Genomic DNA, 22,345 nt, shown 5'->3' with positions numbered 1-22,345 from the left:
TTAGGTTCCTAGAGAAGGAACCCAGGGCTCTTGCACTGCGGCACACCCTCATAGAGCTGCCTCAACCTGGTCCGTAGGAGACACTGTAGCATATGACTTAAAGATATAGTTTTCCAGAGCCTGCCTTTTCTTTCCCTTAGGAGAAATTAATCTGAATGTATTAGTACAATTAGGGAGAAAGGAAAGGGGGGAAGGGAGATAACCCTGCAGATTCAAGGTTTTGACTGGTGGATCAAAGGGTCAGTGAAGTACTTCATATTTTAAACATTTACCCTCTCATGATGGGTACTCTGGGTGGATCTCCACTTCACATTCTTTGGCACTTGCTGGGAACTCAGCCCTTGCCAGGTGCTGATGATTCAGAGAGGAATGAGGGGATAAGGAATAAGGAATAATGGGGACCTTGGTCCCATAGCAAGCATGGTCCAGTGTGGGGAAAGCCATGTCAACAAATAGACACAGAGTAATTCATTCTACCTGAGTTCTGATCGAGGTGTGGGCAAGGTCCTGGTTCTCTCCAAGGAGGGAGTAGCTAACTCAAAGGAGGTAGTGTTTGAGTAGACTGAGTCTAAGATGACTAGTAGGCTAATGAAGGTGGGAGAGCAGAGTTCACTGGGAACTTCTGTGGCTCCAGGAGGCCTGGGTAGAGGAAGAGGGGGTAGTGAAGACTGTGGAGGTGAAGATGCAGAGGGAAGTAGAGTTTTTTGTTTGTTTGTTTTTGGCTGTTCTGCACGGCTTGTGAGATCTTTGTTCCTCGACCAGGGATTGAACTCAGACCACAGCAGCAAAAGTACTGAGTCCTAACCACTGCACTGCCAGGGAACTCTGGAAAGTAGGGTTTTGAATGCCAGTTCAGGGAGGTGAGGTGAGAGTGGGGAAAGTAGCTGCTGGGGGGTTGTAGGTGGGGCGGAAACATGGGCAGATTTGAGTTATGGACGATTACTTGGATGGAGAAGATGGCAGACTGGATTTGGAATAGGTAGATAAAGGCAGGTACAGCAGGTTTAGTTTTGAGACTTGTAAGTTTAAGGTTCCCTAGGCCTTTGGCGACTCCCAGCTTGCCTCCCTGGTGTGATCTGGGGTCCATGGAACATCTGATTCAGCCTCCAGATTTTCCCAATCCTCTTTGCCAAGTTCCTCCAGGAGATGGAAGGTGGCCTTTGAGGGGGATGAAGCTCTTGCTTCCGCCTCTCATCCAAACTTCTCCCCAAAGGGGTCCACGTTTTCTGTCTTCTCTTTCTCACCTCCCATTCATTCTGCAGCCCACTGCAATCTGGCTTACACTCCCACAATGCCACCAAAATTCTTTCTTCCATGGTTACCAGTGACCTCCTGAAGAGCAGAATACAATAGACCCTTGTAGTTTGTTTCTTACAGGACCCATCCACTCTGCTGGGATAAAACTGTTGACTAAACTCATCTTCAAAGTAGGCTGCAGAGCCACCGAACTGACAATGATTCTATTGTCAATGTCCCTGTAGATTTTGATGGCTCCTGTGTTTCTCCAGATTAGGCTTCTCCTTGGAGTTATAGGCCTAAATATCCAGCTGCCCCTTGACTGTCTCCACCAGAATGTCCCACAAACCCTCTATACTCAGTGTAATCTGAATCCATCATCTTCCTCCAAACTCCTCTCCTGCATCCCCATCTTGATCAATGGCATTAACCCCACTCCCAGTTGCCTCCATCAGAAATCAGGGAATTTGAGACTTCCCTGGTGGTCCAGTTGTCAAGAATTGTCTGCCTACCAGTGCAGGGGACATGGGTTCAATCTCTGATGGGGGAACTAAGATCCCACTTGCCTCATGAGGCAACCAAGCCTGCCCGCCACAATTACTGAACTCACATGTTCTGGAGCCCCTGAGCTGCAACTAAGACCTGACATGGCCAAAAATAAATAAATATTAAAAAATAATAGAATAAAAAATAAATCAGGGAATCTGGTCCTTCTCCTTTCCCACGACCGTCACCCACCTGAAATCAATCACGAGCCTTCTGATTCTGACTCCTGTGTTCTGCTTACATCCCCTTCTGATGGCACTCCTCATAGACGCAGAACCACCATCCCACCTGTATTATTGCAATAACCTCCTAAAAGGAATGCCTGGCTGCAGTCTTGCCCTTCTCTGATCCACCCTCCATACCACAGTCAGCGTGATACTTCTAACACCCAAATTTCACCATTTTGCATTTCTCTCTCTCTTTTTTAAAGTATTTATTTATTTTGGCTGCACCAGGTCTTAGGTGCAGCATGTGGAATCTAGTTCCCCGACCAGGGCTTAAACCCAGGTCCCCTGCATTGGGAACTCAGTCTTAGCCACTGGACCACCAGGGAAGTCCCTCCCTTCCTCTCTTTAACAACTGCTTCCCTCCCTCCACAGTTGCCCATTGCCTACCAAATGACATCCAGACGCATGGCCTGGCATTTGAGGCTGGCCCCCACCATAGTGTGGCCTGTGGGCACCTCCGTCTCCTCTGTGCTTTATGCCCAAGCCACCCCAGCTCTCATGGCTCTCCACACACTCCATGCCGTTGCTCACCTCCCTGCATCCTCTCTGCCCACATTCTGCCTCTAGCCATCCCTCCTTTTGACTCTAGTAGCCCATACATTTTTGGTCTTCTCTTGCACACGTTGGGATTCTATCACTTGCAACCAGAAAAGTCCTCTGTACTCCCTTCGCATCCAGGGCACGTGCCTGTCACTGCTCTTCTCCACTGTTTTCTACTTGACTTTAGTTTCCCGTCCTTCCCCGTGAGCTTCCTGAGAGCAAGGACTTTGTCTTGTTCATCTCCACATTGCTGTGTTTCACTCAGGACCTAGCAGAGAGTAGGTGCTTAGTAAATGTTTCATAAATAAATGAGGTAGATAGGATCCTACCCTGCTTCTTCAGACTCAGCTCACATTGATCCCCGAGATCCAGCCTATGTTCTGGCTGTACCCTTTCATGCACTGCCCCTGCTGTTTAGGATGGTTAATGATGGACACCCTGGAATCAGCAATTGCATTGGCTGCAAGTCATAGATAATGGAAAAATCGTGATTTAAGATGACATACATTTGTTATTCTTACAGTTCTGGAGTCAGAAGTCTGAAATGGGTCTCAGTAGGCTAAAATCAGGTGTCCCCAGAGTTGTGTTCCTTTCTGAGTCTCTGCAGAAGGCTATTTCTTTCCCTTTTCCGGTTTCTAGAGACTTCCTGTCTTCTTCTGACACGGACTCTTCAGCCTCTTTATTTCTGAGGACCCCAATGATTACCTTGCGCCCAACCAGATAATCCTCATTAATCTCTTTATCTCACGGTCATCTGATTAGCAACATTAATTCTATCCACAAACTTGTTTCCCTCTGCCACATGAGAACATAGTCACAGGTCCTGGGGATCACGATGTGGACATCTTTGGGGGAGAGGCATTATTTTACTCCCTATAGTCAGTATGGGTAAAATTTTCACACATAATTGGAAAGAATGTCTATTCTGTAGTTGCTCTGTTAGGCCAAGTCTGTTTACCATTTTGTTCAGATGTTCTATCAGTTCAGTTCAGTCTCTCAATTGTGTCCGACTCTTTGCGACCCCATGGACTGCAGCATGCCAGGCTTCCCTGTCCATCACCAACTCTTGGAGCTTACTCAGACTCATGTCCATCAAGTCAGTGATGCCATCCAGCCATCTCATCCTCCGTCGTCCCCTTCTCCTCCTTTCCCAGCATCAGGGTCTTTTCAAATGAGTCAGTTCTTCGCATCAGGTGGCCAAAGTATTAGAGCTACAGCTTCAACATCAGGACTGATCTCCTTTAGGATGGACTGGTTTGCTCTCCTTGCTGTCCAAGGGACTCTCAGGAGTCTTCTCCAACACCACAGTTCAAAAACACCAATTCTTCAGCACTCAGCTTTCTTTGTGTTCCATTGGAAGGACTGATGTTGAAGCTGAAACTCCAATACTTTGGCCACTTGATGTGAAGAGCTGACTCATTTGAAAAGACCCTGATGCTGGGAAAGACTGAGGGCAGGAGGAGAAGGGGACGACAGAGGATGAGACGGTTGGATGGTATCACCGACTCGATGGACGTGGGTTTAGGTGGACTCTGGGAGTTGGTAATGGACAGGGAGGCCTGGCGTGCTGCGGTTCATGGGGTCGCAAAAGTCGGACATGATTGAGCGACTGAACTGAACTGAACTCACATCCATACATGACTATTGGAAAAACCATAGCTTTAACTAGACAGACCTTTGTTGGCAAAGTAATGTCTCTGCTTTTTAATATGCTGTCTAGGTTAGTCATAGTTTTTCTTCCAAGGAGCAAGCGTCTTTTAATTTCATGACTGCAGTCACTATCTGCAGTGATTTTGGAGCCCAAGATAATAAAGTCTGTCACTGTTTCCATTGTTTACCCATCTATTTGCCATGAAGTGATGGGACCGGATGCCATGATCTTAGTTTTTTTAATGTTGAGTTTTAAGCCAACTTTTTCACTCTCCTCTTTCACTTTCATCAAGAAGCTCTTTAGTTCTTCTTTGCTTTCTGCTGTAATGGTGGTGTCATCTGCCTATCTGAGGTTATTGATATTTTTCCTGGCAATCTTGATTCCAGCTTGGGCTTCATACTTATACTGAAATTTTTTTTCTGCTAGCCCTATAAATCATTTAGATAGGTATGTTAAAATATCTCACTACAACTATGGATTTGTCAACCTTTCCTTTTGTTTCTATCAATTTTTACTTTATATAACTATAAAGCTGTGTTGACACACACATGCAAATTTATAATTATCTCTTCCTAAGAGACTGACTCTTTACCATCATGAAATGGGCCTTCTATCTCTAGCAGTGCTTCTTGGCTTTAAGTCTACTTTGAGTATAGCTACATCAACGTACTTTGTTTATTTATTTGTTTTTCGGCTGAGCTCTGTGGCATGTGGGACTGAAGTCCCCTGACAAGGGCTGGAACCCAAACAACCTGCATTGAAGCCCAGAGTCTTAACCACTGGACCGCCAGGAAAGTCCATAGACAAAATTTCTTTGAATTAGTGTTTGCATGGTACATATTTTTCTATCCTTTTAATTTCAACCTTTCTATAGACTTAAAGTCCAATTTGACAATATTAATATTTTCATTGGAATATTTATCTTTTCACATTTAATTAACCACTGATGTTCAATTTAGGTTTAAATCAATAACTTCACTATTTTCTACTAATCCCTCCCTTTCTGTGTTCCTTTTTCTTTTTTTCCTTTTCTGGCCTTCTTTGGATTTTTATTATTCTATTTTATTCTCCTATAGTTAACTTGTTAGTTACATTTTTTTTTTTACAATCCTTTTACTGATTACCCTAGGAGAATTCAATATTGATACTATGCTTGTTAAAATCAAACATAAAATTAATACTTTAACTATTTCCAGGACCATGCAGACATTAGGATATTTTAGTTGCATTTACCCACTTTTTAATTCTGTTGCTGCCATGAATTTTAAAGCTCACGAGACATAATTTTTTCCCTATCAATATTAACTTAGATTTATCCACATATCCCCCCTCTCCTTTGTTCTTCATTGGAATTTCCATATTTCCTTTTCCTTTCCATTTTCCCCTTCTCCCTAAAGCAGTCTGTCCTTTAAGAGAAACTGTTGATAACAAAAAGCCTTGGTGATAAATATTCTGTGGTTTTTTTTTTTTGTCTGAAAACATCTTTTTGTCATCTTCCTTGTGGGATCTTAGTTCCTCGACCACTGATTGAACCCAAGCCCCAGCAGTGACAGTGTGGAGTCCTAACCAGTGACTGCCAGGGAATCCCCAATATCATCTTCATTTTTGAAGGGTCTTCAGTGAATGTGGAATTCTAGGGTGGCAATTACTTCCTTTCAGCATTTTATTGTCTTCCTTTTTCCATCCCTTCTCTTGAGAAGTTAGCTGTTGCTCTGGTCCTTGCTCCTTGGAAGATCATGTATCTTTTTTCTCTGGGATCTGTTAAGAATTTGTCTTTGATTTACAGCTGTTTCACTATCAAAGTCCCAGTTACGGTTTTCTTTGTGTTTCCCATCCTTGACGTTCCCCGAGATTCTCTTTATTTATTTTGGCTTGCTGGGTCTTCGTTGCTGCGTGCGGGCTTTCTCTAGTTTCAGTGAGTGGGAGGCCCTCTCCAGCTGCTGCGCAGGTTTATCGTTGCTGCGGCTTCTCTCGTTGGGATCACGGGCTCTAGGGCGCACGGCCTTGAGTAATTGTGGTGCAAAGGCTTAGCTGCCCCATCGTGTGGAATGTTCCTGCACTAGGCATGGAAAGTGTGTACCTTGGAAACATTGTCTATTCAGATTTGATTTCTGCCCTATTTGCTCCCTCCCTTTCTGGAGCTCCTCATATTAGAGCTTTTCATTACTTTCCATATGAATCTTGTGCTTTCCCCCGCCCCGTACTTTCTCTTCTTTCCCCTCCGTCTTCATTAAGGATGATTTCTTTTGAGATCGCTGATGGAGTGCACAATTCCTTCTTCAGCTGTGTTTGATCTGCTGTTACACCTATTTATTAAGCTCATAAGTTCAGTTAATGTATCTTTCAGTTCTGGAATTTTCATTTATTTTTTAGTTTACAATTCTCTTTCGAAATTCTATTTGCCATCTGAATTCTTAGATATATTAACCATGATTATTTTCGAAGCGTGGGTCTCATAACTCCACTATAAGAATCTCCTATAGAGATTTATTTAAAATTAGACTTTTAATTTTGAGACAATTATAGATTCACATTAAATTGTAAGAAATGATAGAGAGAGCCTATGTTCCCTTTTTAGTTACCATCAGTGGTAACATCTTGCAAAGCTATAGTACAGTATTGCCAAGATACATCGATACACTATTATTCCAGTTTCCACAGCTTTCCTTGTCCTCATGTGGATGTGTGTGGATGTGTTCATATGTGCCTGTCTTGAATATAGTGTATTTGTTTACTTCCGTGCAACTCTATCACGTGTAGGGCTATTAGCCCTTAAAAGTTTTTTTCACTCTTGATTTTCAGTCATTCAGTTTGTCTCCAGATATGTCTGATCATTTCTTATGTACTGCCAAACCTCATGTGGCAAAAATATGTGAGTTTGGATGATGCTATCTTCCTCCAGAGAGAATTTACTAGCTGGAAAGGAAGAAACGCCCCTTGGAGACCTCTGACCATGAATGTAAAATGAGAGTCAGCACACATCAGAGCCCTGTGCTTTTCCCCATCAGTGTTCAGATGTGCAGGTGCTGGCAGGAAGCAGGTGGACAGCGGGATTTAACCACGGTTGGATGGTGCCAGTTGAGTGGGACAGAGGGAAAGAGGGTGTTGTAGGTAAACCGGTGGAAGAGAGGATAAACAAAGCAAATCTGCCTGCAGCTTCATTTTGCTCAGTGCTAAGTAATGAAAAGCAATGTTTTAAAACAAATCTGGATTTGTTCTGGAGTAGAATGCAGAAAGCGCAGGAGATTTTCAGATTACTCAGTGCACTTCAAACATGGTTTTCCTGTTTGAAGTGCTGCTTCCAGCTATACCCTTTGCTTCATGGGGGTGAATTCCTCTTGTTGGAAGTTTGGGAAACTTTGGAAAAGCCTGAGAAGGCTGTTCTGCTGGTGTGACTTCCTGTAACCCCAGACTGGCCCCCTGGCATTTCCCAGGGATCATCTGAGGACAAGGTCTAACTAGGAGCAGTGACAATATTGATGGGGCAGGAGGGTGGAGGCTGTGCCCCTGAGGTGGTCTGCACGGGGAGAGCTGGGGACCAAGTCAAGACCTCTCAGGGATGGGTTGAGCCCTGGAGGGGTGGGCGGGGGTAGCAGACCCTGACGCTGAGAGTCAGTCTAGTCTCTGACGCGAGTCACAGGGGTCCAGGTAGACCGTTGAAATACAACAGGGCTCCTCCCACTCCACCACCCCATCTCCCCAGGACCCCAAGGGATGCTCTGGGGACCCAGGCAAGTAATTCAGGCAGATTGGGTCTCAGGGAACAAGTCAGGAACTGGGATCCCGTAACTGGGGCACGAGGTGGGGATGAGGTGTTAGGAATGAGGCCAAAGCCCAGTTATCAGAACTGGGACACTCTCCATGTGGGACGCGTGTTCTTTACATCCTTCCTGCAGAAATCCTGGAAACAGGGGTGTGTCTGTCCCTGGTACCTGGCAGAGCCTGTCAGGTTAGGGGGGCACAGGTGGAGTTGGGTGAGGCTTTGGCATAGTGGGGTGGCACCCCCTCTGTCTTTACCTACTGCCCTGCTCCAAGTAGTAGCCACTTCATTCCTGCCCAATACCCCCAGGGTAGCCCCACCTTTGCAAGAAGAGCCTCAGAGTAAACATCACGTTTATTTTGGACATTCAAATTTACAAAAACAAAAAGTAACAAAAACCATGACATAGCATACACACACACACGCGCGCACACACATACACACACATGTTGCATCTCATGTCACTTTATGTACAAAATCAGGCGGGATCAGGGAGGCGGGTTGCCAGTAGGATGCACTAATTTCACAGAGTCTGACAGCTTGACATGCTCATTCACTGCTCAGCCTGGGCCCACGTGAGCCTCTTCCCCACCCAGCAGGGTCAGGGGCCAGGGGGACGGGTTTGGAGTGGCAGGCAGTTGGGACAAAGACGGTTAAGAGAATGATTCCATCTTTTGGGGGTGGGTTGTGTCCCTTCCCCGGTTTGCTCAGAGCAAGGATGCTGGGAAACACAGTGAAGAGGGGACCCATTTGAGGGGGGGGCTAGGACCGCTGCATCATGGAGCGAGCACTGAATGCAGAGTCAGAATGCTGGGTTCAGGTCTCCCAGTATTCCGGCTGGGTAACCCCAAAGACTGCTCATCCTCCCTGGGCCCTGGCATCTTCATCTGTAAAAAGAGGGCTTCAGAGCCCTTCCTGTCCACGCCTGTGGTCCCAGGTCTTGCACAGATGTGGCAAGGTGATCGGCCTCTTGGGATGTTGGTTAGGGGCGCCATGTGCCACAAGGTGGGAAAGTCTGGCAGATAAGAGCTGTGAAGCACCTGGCGCACGGCTGGGCCCAAAGCAGGGGTTTGAGAAGGGTCAGCTCTCTCCCCTTTGCAGCCTGGGACTCTTGGGAGACACCCAGCTTCCTCTCCCTTCAGCTGTCCTGGAAACTCCAGCCAGTGAGAGAAGGGCTGGGCTGTGAGCACCCCTCACAGGGACGTGCTCCCTGAAGGGGCTAAGAACCCTCCCTTGGACTCACTCAAGGGGACTCTGGCCCAGGGGCCAGTCCATCCCTCACCTCTGTGTTCCTCTGGGTCAGGGTGAACAGGCTCAGGAGCAGTAGATAGCCAAACCCCACTCCACAGGCAATGGTAGCGCCTGTCCCCTCAGGCTGAAGGGTGGGCCCTGGATGTCACTGGCTTTGAATGCTGGGTTCCATCACTTGTGGGTTGATTGACATGGGCAGGTTACTTAACCTCTCTGGGCCTCCATTTCTCTACTTGTACAATGGGACTAAGAACAGTCCTACTTAGAACTGTTGTGAGGGTGAATGAGTTGATCCCTGTGAGGTGCCCAGCATGGCAAGGTTACAAGGGTGTAACAGACATGGGTCCAGACTCATTTTCAGCTGGGAGTAGCTCGAGGATGCAGCTGAGCACCTCTCTCCTCCCCATCTTTTTGGCTGTGCCTGGAAGTAGCTGAAGGTCAAAGCTGGAGTCCAAACAACAGGCATTCAGCAAAGAAGGATAATCAGTAGACGGAGGAGTGGGGACTTGGGACATTCATCATTCTGGAATGTAAATAGGTACCCAGGCCACTCACCGATGGCCCAGACTCAGAGCCTACATGGCAACATCTCTGGTTTTGTTCCTGTTCCCTCTGGAGGGCTGACCAGGGTGATTCAGCACAGGTCAGAAGTCTCATGATCACCATGACAAAGCATAAAGGACTTGGGATAATGTTTCTGGGTGGGCTCGAGTGACCAAACAAGTTCTGTCACCTCCTTCCTAAGATTCTTTCTTTCCCCTCAAGGCCTCCACAAAAGCTGCTCCCTCAAAGACAATACCATAAACCCAATAAAGCCCAGTGTTTCTGAAATCTAAATTCCAAATTTCACCGTCACCCCAGCAACAGCGTATGTCATCATGAGATGCTTGACCCAGCAGCGGGGCTGATGTCATTGGCTGTTACCAGGGCAACTAGATCTCCGCACGTTCTCGCTAAAGCGCGCCATCCCTCCTTCTAGGGGGAGTTGGGCTGGAAGTGGTGAATGGTCTATTTGCGCTCTTGAAATGGAAACGAGGATCTGGGGGCTGGAAGCAACAAGTCTTGGAAAAGCCTCCATGGCCCTGCGCCCCACAGTCTGTAGCTCGGGCATCGTGCCTCAGGCTAAGTGGATGTGGGGAGCAGAGACAGGGAACTAAAGGAACAAAACGCCACCAGTGCCCATCTGACTTAAGTAGCCAACATCTGTCCAGACACCTGGTAGGTAACTGGGGAGGGACCCCAGTGTTCTCAGCTCCATTCCTGCCAGAGTGCCAGGAGATCACACTTCTCCCACCCTACCTTCCAGGGATCGGGGGTGGGATGTCTGTATGTTTCATACAGGAAAGTGGTCCAGTGTTGGAAAGCATTGTTGGAATGTTGGAAAGCATTCTGACCCCTCAAATGTCCATCCTGTTAGGTTTAGGCTGGACTCAAAAGACTCTCACAGGCAAGAAGTATGGTGTGGGGGAAAGAGCACTGGCTTCTAGTCCTGGCTCAGCTCCATTGAGCTGTGTGATCCTGTGCAAGTCACTTGCCCTCTCTGAGCTCCTCCTCATATGAGCAACAAGAGGTCAGACTGGGGTGGCTTTTCTCAGCTCTGATATTCTTCCATTGTCTTGGGGGAGCCGGTGGGGACTCAAGGGTAGGGCCCAGGTTAGCCACCAGCCCTTTGAAACACTCAGATGGGCAAGGGTGCCAGGCTGGGGGTGATCCAGAAGAGCTGACCTTAATCTGTGTATGAGTTTGGTCTGCCTTGACCCTTCCCCTTGCCCTTGACTCTCTGGAGCCAGCTGCTGACCCTGACCCATGCCTAGCCAGATCCCATCTGCTGCCCAGTCCCAGGGCCTGCCCCTGCTATGCACCTTGACATCTAGGTAGGTTCTCAGGCTTGTCCCACCCTATCCACCTGGAATCACAGACCATCCTACTTTTGATCTGGAGACCTCTCAGAAATGACCAAAGCTCACAAATGAGGATCGCCAGCCAGGGGAGAGTAGGGACTGACAGCAGACTACACAGCAGGCTGGCAGCAGAGACCAGGAACCAGGGGCTCCTTCTTCTCATCCAGAGCTCTGCACGCCACTCCGTGCTTCTCCTTGCCCTCTCTGCTTCTTTCCTTCCCCAAAGGCTGCAGGGCCATGCAGAGCAGATCAGTACTGTGGCTCTGCCAGAGCCTGGGTCTCCTGGGGCACATGCCTCTGTCCCACGCTGTCCCCAGCCCAGGCTGAAGTGCTCCATGCCCTGTTCTGGTCACAGAAGGGGCAAGGTGACCATGCCAGTGGACGCAGCCATGATGGGCCTCCTGAGATCTTGGTCCCCAACCCTCCAGGCTGGAGCTGGGAAGGGAATGTCCTGGAAATTGAGGTGGGGCTGGGCCAGGCAGGGAACCAACATTCAAAGCAACCATTCAGCACACAAAGAAACAAGGAAAGAGGAGGAAGAAAGGGTGCAGGTGGGGGCAGGGGTTGGGGGGGAGAAGCTTCACCAAGATTCCCCTGCCCGTGACTGGCAGCTGGTGGAAAGATGGAAGGGGGTGAGTCTGAGTCTCCAGTGTGGTTTGTCATTCCCTCTCAGCTGGGGGACAGCTTCACAGCCCAAGATGGCCCTGAAGAGGAAGGGGGGCACGCCTGCCTCACGGAGGAAAGGGGACAGATAACCATCCCTGCCACTGAGACAGTGGGCCCTTCGCCTGTACACAGCCCCATGGATGGTGCTGTGAGATCAGTGGAATCAGCTGTGGTTGATGGGTAAGGGGACATGGGGTGAGATACGGCTCCACTCTAATGCCAGCAGTGGGGCAAGAGTCATGGGTACTGCGATGCACCCCCTGCCAGGCCCTGGACTCAGCCCAGGCTTGACCTTTTGACTCAAGCTGCTTGTCCCCATTCAAGTGGGATCAGGGGACAGCCATCAAGGGCAGGGCGTTCTGGAGGTGTGGGTACAGGTGGGGGAAACGGGAGGCATGGCCAGGAGTGGGGCAAAGAAGGAGACCAGTGCATGTGTGGGTAGGCTAAGGAGGGAATGTGCTCCCGCCCGGAAGGTCCCCGAATTTGCAGGCAAGGGAGGGGTCCCTGGACGAGGTGGCCCCTCATGCCTTGGCCCTGCCTTTACAGACATCAAAGGCGGCCTTCGTTGCACCCCCAAAGGCCTCCACTAGCTTGTCCTCCCATGGGAGGATGTTGCCCAGCAGTGGCCCCGTACAGTTGGCAATGCCCAGGACCTGGGCTGGTGTCAGGGCGTGGTCCCAGAGGTTAAACTGGGCAATGTCACCCACGAAGGCCTGGGTGGCATCAAACCGGCCGCCTAGGGTATCCTGGACCAAAAGAGCAGAAAGAAACAAGAAAGACATGGAGTGAGGGAGAGAAAAGATACGCAGGTGCTCAGTGAGTCAAAACTCCTTCCTTGCTGAAGCCCCGCCCCCTCTAGGTTCTAGCCCCGCCCCAAGGTCCTGGTCCCGCCCCAAGGTTCTAGCCCCGCCCCAAGGTCCTAGTCCCGCCCCAAGGTTCTGGCCCTGCCCCTTGGGCCGGTCTCGCTCAGTCTGCCCATCTGCAGAATGGCTGGGTCAGACTGAGTGCTCACTTCTGTGCTCTCAGGGACCCTCCGCCTACCCCTCCTCCTGAGGCGCCTGGAGTGGGTGGGATATCTAGTTGCATCCCACCCTGACCCTTACCTGCTCCTGGCCCAGGATAAGGATCCCATGAGGCTTGATGGGGTGCCAGGCAGCCAGGTTCTCACCAGAGCCCCGCAGCTCTCCATCCTGGTAGGCAGACCACAGGCCATCCCTTGTAGTCCAGGCGATGCAGATGTGGTGCCAGCCATTGTCCTTCAGGCTCAGGGGCAACTGGGCCACCTGGAAACAGGTCCCCCAGCCCCGGGTCAGAGCTGCCACAAGCCCCAAGGCTGAAGCAGTGGGATGGGGGATGGGGAGACCAGTGACCCTCCTTCCAGGGTCTGACCCAAGATCTGACCCTGCCTGTCCTCCCTGCCCAGTGTCTTTCCAGCCACTCTTTCCTCTTTCCCCACAATGTAGCAATATCATCAGGCACTTCACTCAGATCACAAGGGACTACTCAGTGTTGGGTTTTGGTTGTTTCTAGGTAGTTTATTCACTCTCTGACAGGCCTGTAAGGTCACGCTGGGTGGGAGTTGTATCTCACAAGCCTCCCTTCCCTGAATATCTCACATAGTGCCCAGCACACAGCTGGGCTCAAGAAGTGCTGGGAATGATGGAACAAGCCTTGTACTTGGAGGCCGAGCATTGTCAACCACAACGCCCTGTGGGACCCTGGGGAGGTTGGTCTTTCCTCCCTGTGCCTCAGTCTCCTCATCCATAAAGTCAGGGGCTTGGGCAAAGGATGGCAAATATGCAGCCACCTCTGCCTCCTACTCCACCCAAGGCAGACATGGCTAATCAATCATGAGCCTAGACTCACCCTCGGAATCTTTCTCATCGCAGTGCTTTTGGAAGGCACTGCTGATTGATTGGAGTTGGCCTGTGAGATGAAAGGTACTTGCTGCTTGTGGATTTGGGGCTCCCAAAGGGCTCTTTCATCTCCTAGGTTCTCTGAGATCACAATTTATTACAATGTTCTCTGAGGCCTACTTGATGCCAGGCCTTGTTCTGGACACCGGGGGATATGGATCCGGTCCTAAAATGAGCTGAGTCTGCACAGGAGGGGAGGACTTCAGGGACAATATCACAAGCCAGAGTAACACAGGGGCCATGTGGGAGACACAGAAGCCGTGAAGGCCCAGAGGCAGAGAGGAGTGTGGGAACAGAAGATGTGAAATCTAAACACATCTGGAAGTATAATGAACTCTGGAAATTCCACTGTAAGGCAAACCAAGGTTGGGGGAGGGGTCGGTTTGCACAGCAGCGGCAAGGGATTAGAGGCTGGAATAAAATGAGAACTGTGAGTAGTTTGTGAGGAGGGTAATCAAAAGGCACCAGAATGTCAGGAAATTGGGCTGCCTTGTGCCCTGTCCAGGGTGCTGAATTCCTTCTATTATACTAGAAGTGACTACTACCATGGGCAGAGCCAAGGATGGCATCAGGGGGGTTATGAAGGTGAACTGGGTAGCACGATCTAGATGTCATCCAGCTACTCTCTGATGGACTTAGAGGGTAAGTGTGTACTGGGCCACAAGGGAAATTCATTGTCCCCTGGGCCTATCTCTTTCCTCCTCCTCCAGGACACCATGAAAGGCACCTCCTGCTGAGCAGGGTTCTGCTGTCAGCCACTCCCAGCAGCTCTGTGTGCCTGTGGGCTGGTCACAAGTGGGTGCAATATATGTTCTCTGCATTTCCAAGGGCATCTCAAAAGACCAGCATGCCATCAAGACCCAAAGCAACATGTCAGGCTGGGGAAGATATCTGTGGGGAATGGCATGATAAGATGCTCACCTTGCTTCCCCCTTAATCACCATGCCCCTGCTACATCACTCCCCCTGTCTCCCCAGCTTGTCCTGCCCTGTCCACTCCTGGGAGAGTGGTGACAGGGTGGGAGCCTGGGCATAGGGAAGATTGGTGACCCAAGGGCAGAACAGTGGAGCCCAAGACCCCCACATCACATCATCACCCCTTCACCAGCTTTGTGGCCAGGGTGCGTTATTTGCCTCCACTGAACCTCAGCTTTTCCATCTGCAAAATGGAGATAATAGGGTGTCTACTTCCTGGGGCTGTTGGGTCAAGGATGATGATATGGGTAAAGTACTAGCACGGGACTCTGAATGATAAAAATGGGGCACGTTTATCCAAGTTTGTTAAACTCCAGGTTCTGCTCAAAGCCGTTTACATGTATTTAAGCCATTTAATTCTCACCACAACCATGTACAGTTGAGGTTATTGTTATTCCTGCTTTACAGATGAGGAAACTGAGGCACAGGGAGGGTAAGTGACTAGTCGAAGGTCACACAGAGGGACAGCGGCAGAACTAGGATTCAAATCCAGCATTCAGGCCAGAGCTTGACCATGGCACCAGCCTCCTCGCCACGTGAGGGGAGGGGCATGGGGCTGACTGCCAGGGGGAGGGGGACAAGGAATCCAGCAGCTCTTCTGCCCTTCCTTCCACCTCCCTCCCCAGAGAGGTCCTGGGACCTCATTTGCTTCTCTCTTTGTTCAGGAGAATGAGCAGGGCCCTGGGGGCCCTTGAGATGCCCTGCTGTAGGAAGCACTTCCAGTCCTGCTCCCACAGCCGGGTTGCTGGGGAAGTCTCTTAATCTCCACGATCCTCACACGCTCCTCTGTAAATGGCACACCACCACTGACAGCCTCTCTTAGACAGGAGCTCTCATCCTATCAGCCCCAGGTCTGGCTTATCTTGAATTCCCAGAACCCAGCCTGGAATGGGTTCATCCACCTTGGAGGCGTTTCATGTGTGCTGATTCTGCTGAGCAGGAGAATGGAAAGGCCCTGCCCGTCTGGGACCAGCGCAGTGCAAATGCTCCTGGAAGGGTCCCCCCTGCCTCACCCCCATCCCTCCGGCTCTGCCCAGCCCTCACTCACCTTGTCATTGATCAGCAGCTCCATGGGGTCGTGGCCCGCCTCCAGCAGCACAATCTCGTTGGCCTGTCCAGGCACCGAGTAGGAGAAGGGGGTGCCCTGGCCAGTGCCGCCAGACCTGGAGCGCAGCCACATGCAGACGGTGAAGGCGTAGAGCTCCGGCAGCGCCTTCCGCACGCGGGCGTACATGTAGTTGTTGCAGATGGGAATGCTGATCTTGAAGGCATCTGGGGGACTGTAGGCTGAGGACCCTGAGCGGGGTGAGCAAGGCGAACATGGTGGGGGTCAGTGGACACGGACTGGGGAGGTGGGCAGGGCACACTCCAGAATAAGGGCTACTAGCCCCCTGGTAACCTCAACTTGTCTATAAGCCTCAAGGGTGGTCCTCACCAAGTTTAAAAGATGAAAGCTCCCTGAGAGTTCACAAGTCCTAAATTCCTATTTTGCAGATGAGGAAAATGAGGCCTGGTGAGAGGAAGTGAACTTTGAAGGTCACGGAGCAAGCCGGTGACAGCAGAGGACCGCGGAGCCAGGGTTCCTCACGCTCACACCTGTACAATGTCCACATGCCATGATTTTATGACCCTTGTGCTGCCAGGCCCAGGTGTTATAAAATGACAACATTTTGATGGCAAAGGTACTCCTGTGGGGGGTGGTTAAGTGCAGGGGCTTTAGAGTCAGACCTGATTTAAGGTCTAGCTTCACCACTTACTCGCTGTGTGACCTTGGGCAAGTCACTTGACCTCTCTGAGCCTTATTTTCCTTATTTATTTATAAATATTTGCTTATACTCATTTATAAATATAATAATTTAATAATTATAATAAAATAAATATTATAAAATTTATTTATTTATTTATAGCCTTATTTATTATTAGGGGATAATAAACAGAGCCACCCCTGTATGGTCTGTGAAGGTTAAACCAGCTGGCGTATCAAGTACTTAGCCCACCCCCAGAATACAGTGGGTGAAAATGAGCCGGAAAATGCTAACTGGTAATGCTGACAAAACATCCCAATCATTCTCCCTCAGACTCTTCCCACCAACCTATCTAGCTTTAACCTCTGGGAAACGTTTTCTGAGTGAATCTGCCACCCTGAGGACCATCCGAGGACCAAGGATACCCTCGCCCACCATGCCCTCTGTGGGGCCCAGGACCCACCATGCTCCAGTTCGGCTACACGGTCCTGCAGGGCGTCCAGCTCCTTCTCTACCTCCTGCTGCTGCTGCTGGCTGCTGTGACCAAGGGCCATGCGTTCCTTCTCCAGCGCCAGCACCTTGGCCAGCAACTGCCCCTCCAGCTCGTCCATCTTGGAGTGCAGGGCAGTGGGCACCACGGGCGCGGGGGCTGGGGCAGCTGAGAAGTTCACTCGGGCTGGAAGCTCCTGCTGCTCACGGACAGAGAAAGGGACATTCGAAGTCAGTCAGAGGGAGGATGGAAAGAGACAAAGTCCCAGAGATGTCCACTAGCCCTGCTTGAGTGACCCCTGTTGAGCCTCAGCTTCCCCATACGTAGAATGGGATGGCAATGCCTGCTTTGAGGCAGTGAATGTGCACTGGGTGTGCAGCAGCAGGCTGTCTCCAGTGCTGGTGTGTGACGGGAGTGGACAGCAGGCTGGCTCCTGTCCTCGGGACATCTCAGCCTATGGGGCTCAGCAGTGGAGAGCTGCAAAAGTCCCCCAGAGGGTCCGACATGCAATTGGGGTTGAAAGCCACTGCCGAGCACTTCATCACTGGAAGGCAGCACCTTGATGGGTCCTTGAAGAGGTGGGCTATCCTGATCCTCACTTACTCACATGCCAAACTTCTCCAAGATGGTTCAAGACTCTGTGTGGGTGCTGGGCAGACCCAGGGGCACAAACCAGGGGGCTTCTGGAATAGGGCTCCAGTGCTGCTGTGATGGGTGGTTAAGGTCACAGACTCCAGAGGCAGGCAGCCCAGGGCTCAAATCCAGCTCGAGAACCAACCTGCTGTGCAGCCTGAGGCAAATGCCTCCATCTCTCTGAACCCTTGCTTCCTCTCAGGCAATGTGGCACAACTGTGACTATTTAGAAGGGTTGTGGGGATGATTAGGTGGTAAATGCCTGTGAGCAGAGGCTGTTTACTCTGCTGTCTAGAGCAGGGTGTTCGAGGGTGGTCTAAGACACCCCCATCCCACCCAGGATGAGGACAAAGTGTCTTAGGGTCCTCCTTTGGCCCACCTTAAGACCCCCGTGGGAAGGAGAATTGGGACAGAAGCCAGGGTGTCTTTCCTTTCCCCTCCCCTGCTGGAGGAAACCCCTTCTGGGGTGGAGGAAGGCAGCTGAGGCCACAAGTCCTGATGCTGGGAAGGGACAGTCTCTGGTAGACACGTCATGGGAAGACGAGTAGGAAATGAATAATTCATTGAGCTTCTAGGAGCCAAATTAGACAAGCTTTGTCTGCTCTCCCCTCCTCCATGCTCCCTACTGACAGCCCGATGCTTCCTCACTGTCCAGGGGCCCTGCTGGCTCCCAGTTCACCTGCCCTGGGCCCCGACCACAGGCTTAGCCCCAGACCTGAGCTCACTGAATTCTCATGATTCCTTCACCGGGCAGATATTCCCTGAGCCCCTACTGTGGGCCAAACAGAAAACCAGGAGCACAACCAAGCATTCCCTGAGCACCCTGTGCCTACAGGGACGGCCCCACAGCTCAGGGGCAAGCACAAGAGACCCCGGTCAGATTCACTGGCCCAGCTCTGACCTTGTCAGTCATTTGCTGTGTGACACTGGGTAAGTCCCTTAACCTCTCTGAGCTCTTTTTTTTCCCTAGCCCTGTGATGAGAGGATAAATGTGTCCCCTGCTTCAAAGTGCTGGGGGTGGGGAGGGCAGTGCAGGCAAAGCGTCACTGCCACACTCAGCACCAGAGAGGAGGGAGCTGCCACCACAGACAGTGACGGGACCACGCACTTGGTTCCGCCACTCCACCCTGAGACGGAGGGCAGGTGGGTTAATCTCTCTGGGGTCATTTTTCCTCCTCTGTAAAGTGGGGACTTGGAATGTTGGACTTGCAGGCCTGTGGTCAGGATTAAAAGACGGCGCATAGTGGGAGCTCCAGCTTGACTCGGCGTGGCCACCTGTATGCCCTGCAGTGTCCCACGTCGGAGGGCACAGCCATCCACCTATGCAGACGCCTGCTTGGCCCACCAGGTGGGGAGCCCAGGTGAGGGGGGCGGGGCACGGATGGATGAACTGCTCAGTACACATGGCCCGCTCTATTACACGAATCTTCACTGTCCACCCTCTGGAGGGCTCCTTGGAACTCCCCAGGTGCCCATGAATCCTGACTCTGGTGCTGACTAAACACAAAGCCTCAGTTTCCCCTTCTATAAAATAGGGACAACCGGCCCCACTCTGCCCATCCGCAAGACAGATGTAAGGAGGAAACAGTGGAAGTAACAGATCCTTGTGGACTGTAAAAGCAGGATGCATGGGACTTCCCTGGCAGTCCAGTGGTTTAAGACCCCATGCTTCCACTTCAGGGGCCCTGGGTTCGACCCCTGGTCAGGGGATGAAGAGCCTGCACACTGTGTGGTGTGGCCAAAGAAGAAAAAACAATGCAAACTGTGAGGCTTGAATACATCAGCTGACGGGGAGCTTGCTACCTCCAGAATCTTTCCTTGACCACAGACAGCTCATGGAGTGACAGGGCCAGCCACCCACTGTATCTGAGGCAGTGGGACTTCCGGGAAACCTTAGGCTGAGGCAATTAGCTCATGAAGTGCCATCTACATCAGCACTGGAAGGGCCGGGGCCGGGTCTCCTGGAATGGGCCCCCTTCTAGCCTCACTGTCCCTACATCCACTGGGCCTCCTTGGGCATGAGGGGCACACCTCTGAAGGAGGTCTCCCCTCGGTACTTTACAGGTAATTTTTCATGAATCCTCACAGCCAACTCATTTTGGTTGGTACTCTTAGTGTCCCCATTTCACAGATGGGGAAACTGAGACGTCCTTCTGAGGGGCTGAGCAAAGCTGACCCCTCTGGAGCCAAAGCCTTCTCTCTCTCCCGCAAAGCGTCCTCCTCCTTCAGAGGGAGAAAGACTTGCCAGGAAGGAACAGGACGTCAAGTGCTATTTACACAGATGCCGTTGCGAGGAGACACGGCACAGGCCGAGGGAGGTGGGCACACAAGCTGTTCTTTTGTCAGAGCCGCCAGCTCTGCCACCGGCAGGAAGGCCAGGGAGGAGGTGGGCTCACCGGATCCCATGTGGCCCCCTCCCCACCCTGATGTCTGCATCAGAAGAACATGACTCCCCCAACTTACCCATCTGTTGCGGGCACAGGCTGTGACGCGTGGGCTCTGGGCCTGATGCCAAGTGGGCCCCCAGCCCAAGATGGTGGGGAGACAACGCCATCACCCCACGCGGGTCCTGATGGGGGCTCGGAACCCACACTTGTCGTGCTGGGAGTCCGGGGTGGGGTTTGGTGGAAGTACGTGGGGCCTGGAGCCAGAGCCCAGGGTTCCGGTCCAACTCAGCTAACGTGCTGGGCTCATTAGCACTTGGTAACAAGATGCTAACGGAGGCAGCTGTCCTCACTGCCGCGCGCCGCGTGCCAAGTCCTGCACTCCGGAAGTACTGTGCAAACATTCCACAAGCCCTCTCAACTATCTGGGGAATTAAGGAGGGCTGCTTTTCAGAGGAGAGAGCAGAGGCTCAGAGAGGTGAAGTCATCTGCCTGAGGGCACACACTGCCAAGTCACAGAGCCAGGACCTCAGTTCAGTCCCTTCTGACTCCAGAGCCCCTTCTCCTTCTTCGGTCCTGCCTGAAAGTCTGGGTCTCAGTTTGTCGGTCTGCCAAATGGGCACATTGCCAGCTGTCCTGCCTGCCTCGAGGACCAGCAGAAGAGGTTTCAGTGGCCGTGAGAAGGCTGGGACGATCTGGCAGGTGGTGCCAGATCCTGGTGTGGGGCAGCTTTGTAGAGGGGCTTGGATAGAGGGACCTGCCTAAGTGGGGGAGCTCTGGTGCTGGGAGGGCGTGGGGAAGACCCTGCCACCTTGTTCCCAGGTGGGGTCTACTCCTTTCCTATGAGGGGCAGCGGGAAGGTGCCGGTTTTCATGGTCAAGGCTCCACCCTCTGCACAGTTCCCCTCCGCGCAGAGAGCACAGGGCCCAGCTCCAGGTACAGGAGGGCAGAGAGCAGGCTTGGTGGCTGTGGTGTGGGTCAGGCCACCTATCTCCCATACGGGCTCATCCCCTAAGTCCTGTGTGAGTCTGCCCCAGCTCACACCCAGGCTCCATCAGCCCAGTGACCTTGTTGTGGAAAGCCTCCCTGCCTCAGTTTCCTCATCAGCAAAAAGGGTACAAAAATAATAGCTCATAGCACTGCAGTGAGAAATGTTAACAGATATAATGCCCTTAGAGTTGGCAAATGACAGGTATGTGTCAGCTATTATTATGATTCTTACTAACACTCCTTAAACATCTCTTAAAGGAGCCCATCCTCCTCCACCTTCAACCATTGATGTTTTTGTTTAATCATTATATTGAGGGAAAAAAGCAAGTTACAGAAGAACAGTTGGATATCATTCATACAAAGGTACAAAGATTCAAAGCCAGCTCATGTATTTATAAAAGCATAAAGAAATGCATGGAGTGATAAATACAAATTCAGGACAGCGGTGACCCTCTCTTGGGGCTGGGACAGGAGAGGCCCTCAGGGGCATCAGCCAGTTGCAACTGTCCTGGGTCTTGAGCGTCAGTGGGGACTTGGATGGTCGTCTTTACACTTTAGTGCATGTCTTGTTTTAAAAAGTTGTTTTGGCTGTGCTGTGTATGGTGTGGTTGTACCTTAATTCCCCGACCAGGGATTGAACCCACACCCCCTGCCTTGGAAGGCAGAGTCTCAACCACTGGACTGCCAGAGAAGTCCCCAGTAATTTTCTTTTAAAAAATGGCGGGGGGGGAGATCCAAAAGCAGAGTTTTGAGGGTAGAATCTTAACCACAGCCTCACTCGGCTCCTTCATCCTCCCCCACAACCCCAGTCCAGGCCACCGTCCCCAGGCTCCTACTCTGGCCTTTCTCCACACAGCAGCCAAAAAGGCAGGCAGCTCAATGCAAATCCAACCACGCTGCTTACACCCTTCGGTAGTCCTCCTCTCCCACCCTCGATACCCTGCCCCTCTACTCTCAGCCCTTACTACACACCCCTAGAGGCTACCCTTCACTTCAACTGAAAAGCCCAGCTGTCCCTAACTCCCTCTCACCCCTGGGCCTCCGCACATGCTGTTCCTTCTGCCAAGAACACTCTTCCCGCCCCCATTCCACCTCCTCTGGCCAGTGCCTCCTCACCCTCACCAGATGGCAGCTTCCTGACGCCTCAGCCAAGATGCTCCAGAGGGAGAGGGAACGAGGGTATCTCTGGAGGGACTGCAAGTCCTCACTCTGTTCATTCATTCATTCATCTGTACCCATGTGCTGTGGCAACACGATGCACAGGCACCAGCATGACTCTCAGGTCAGACAAGCCTCCCCACTGACTGGATCTGTGGCCCTGGGCAAGCTGTTCAACTCCTCTGATCCTCAGTTTCCTCAACTGTAAAATGGGAATACTAATATCTACATCTTAGGATATATGTAATGACAAAAATGACAAAATATGTAAAGCCTG

At 51.2% G+C, this 22,345-nt stretch overlaps 1 protein-coding gene across 1 annotated transcript in view; it reads right to left on the bottom strand.

Moving 5' to 3' along the window:
* Positions 1 to 8,301: 8,301 nt before the first annotated feature.
* NPTXR (neuronal pentraxin receptor) overlaps positions 8,302 to 22,345 on the bottom strand; it is a 43,585-nt gene continuing 29,541 nt past the window's right edge. The window contains exons 11-14 of the mRNA XM_070370154.1: positions 16,877 to 17,102; positions 15,717 to 15,964; positions 12,882 to 13,061; positions 8,302 to 12,524 (exon numbers count right to left, since the gene is read on the bottom strand). Of these exons, the coding sequence (XP_070226255.1) occupies positions 12,300 to 12,524; positions 12,882 to 13,061; positions 15,717 to 15,964; positions 16,877 to 17,102 (879 nt within the window). The 3' untranslated portion in view covers positions 8,302 to 12,299. The remainder of the gene's footprint in view (positions 12,525 to 12,881; positions 13,062 to 15,716; positions 15,965 to 16,876; positions 17,103 to 22,345) is intronic.

Source organism: Bos mutus, chromosome 5 (genome assembly GCF_027580195.1).
Source record: "Bos mutus isolate GX-2022 chromosome 5, NWIPB_WYAK_1.1, whole genome shotgun sequence".
Taxonomy (NCBI): domain Eukaryota; kingdom Metazoa; phylum Chordata; class Mammalia; order Artiodactyla; family Bovidae; genus Bos; species Bos mutus.
The sequence above is the reverse complement of the archived record's forward strand: the minus strand, read 5'-3'. Positions and strand labels throughout refer to the sequence as shown.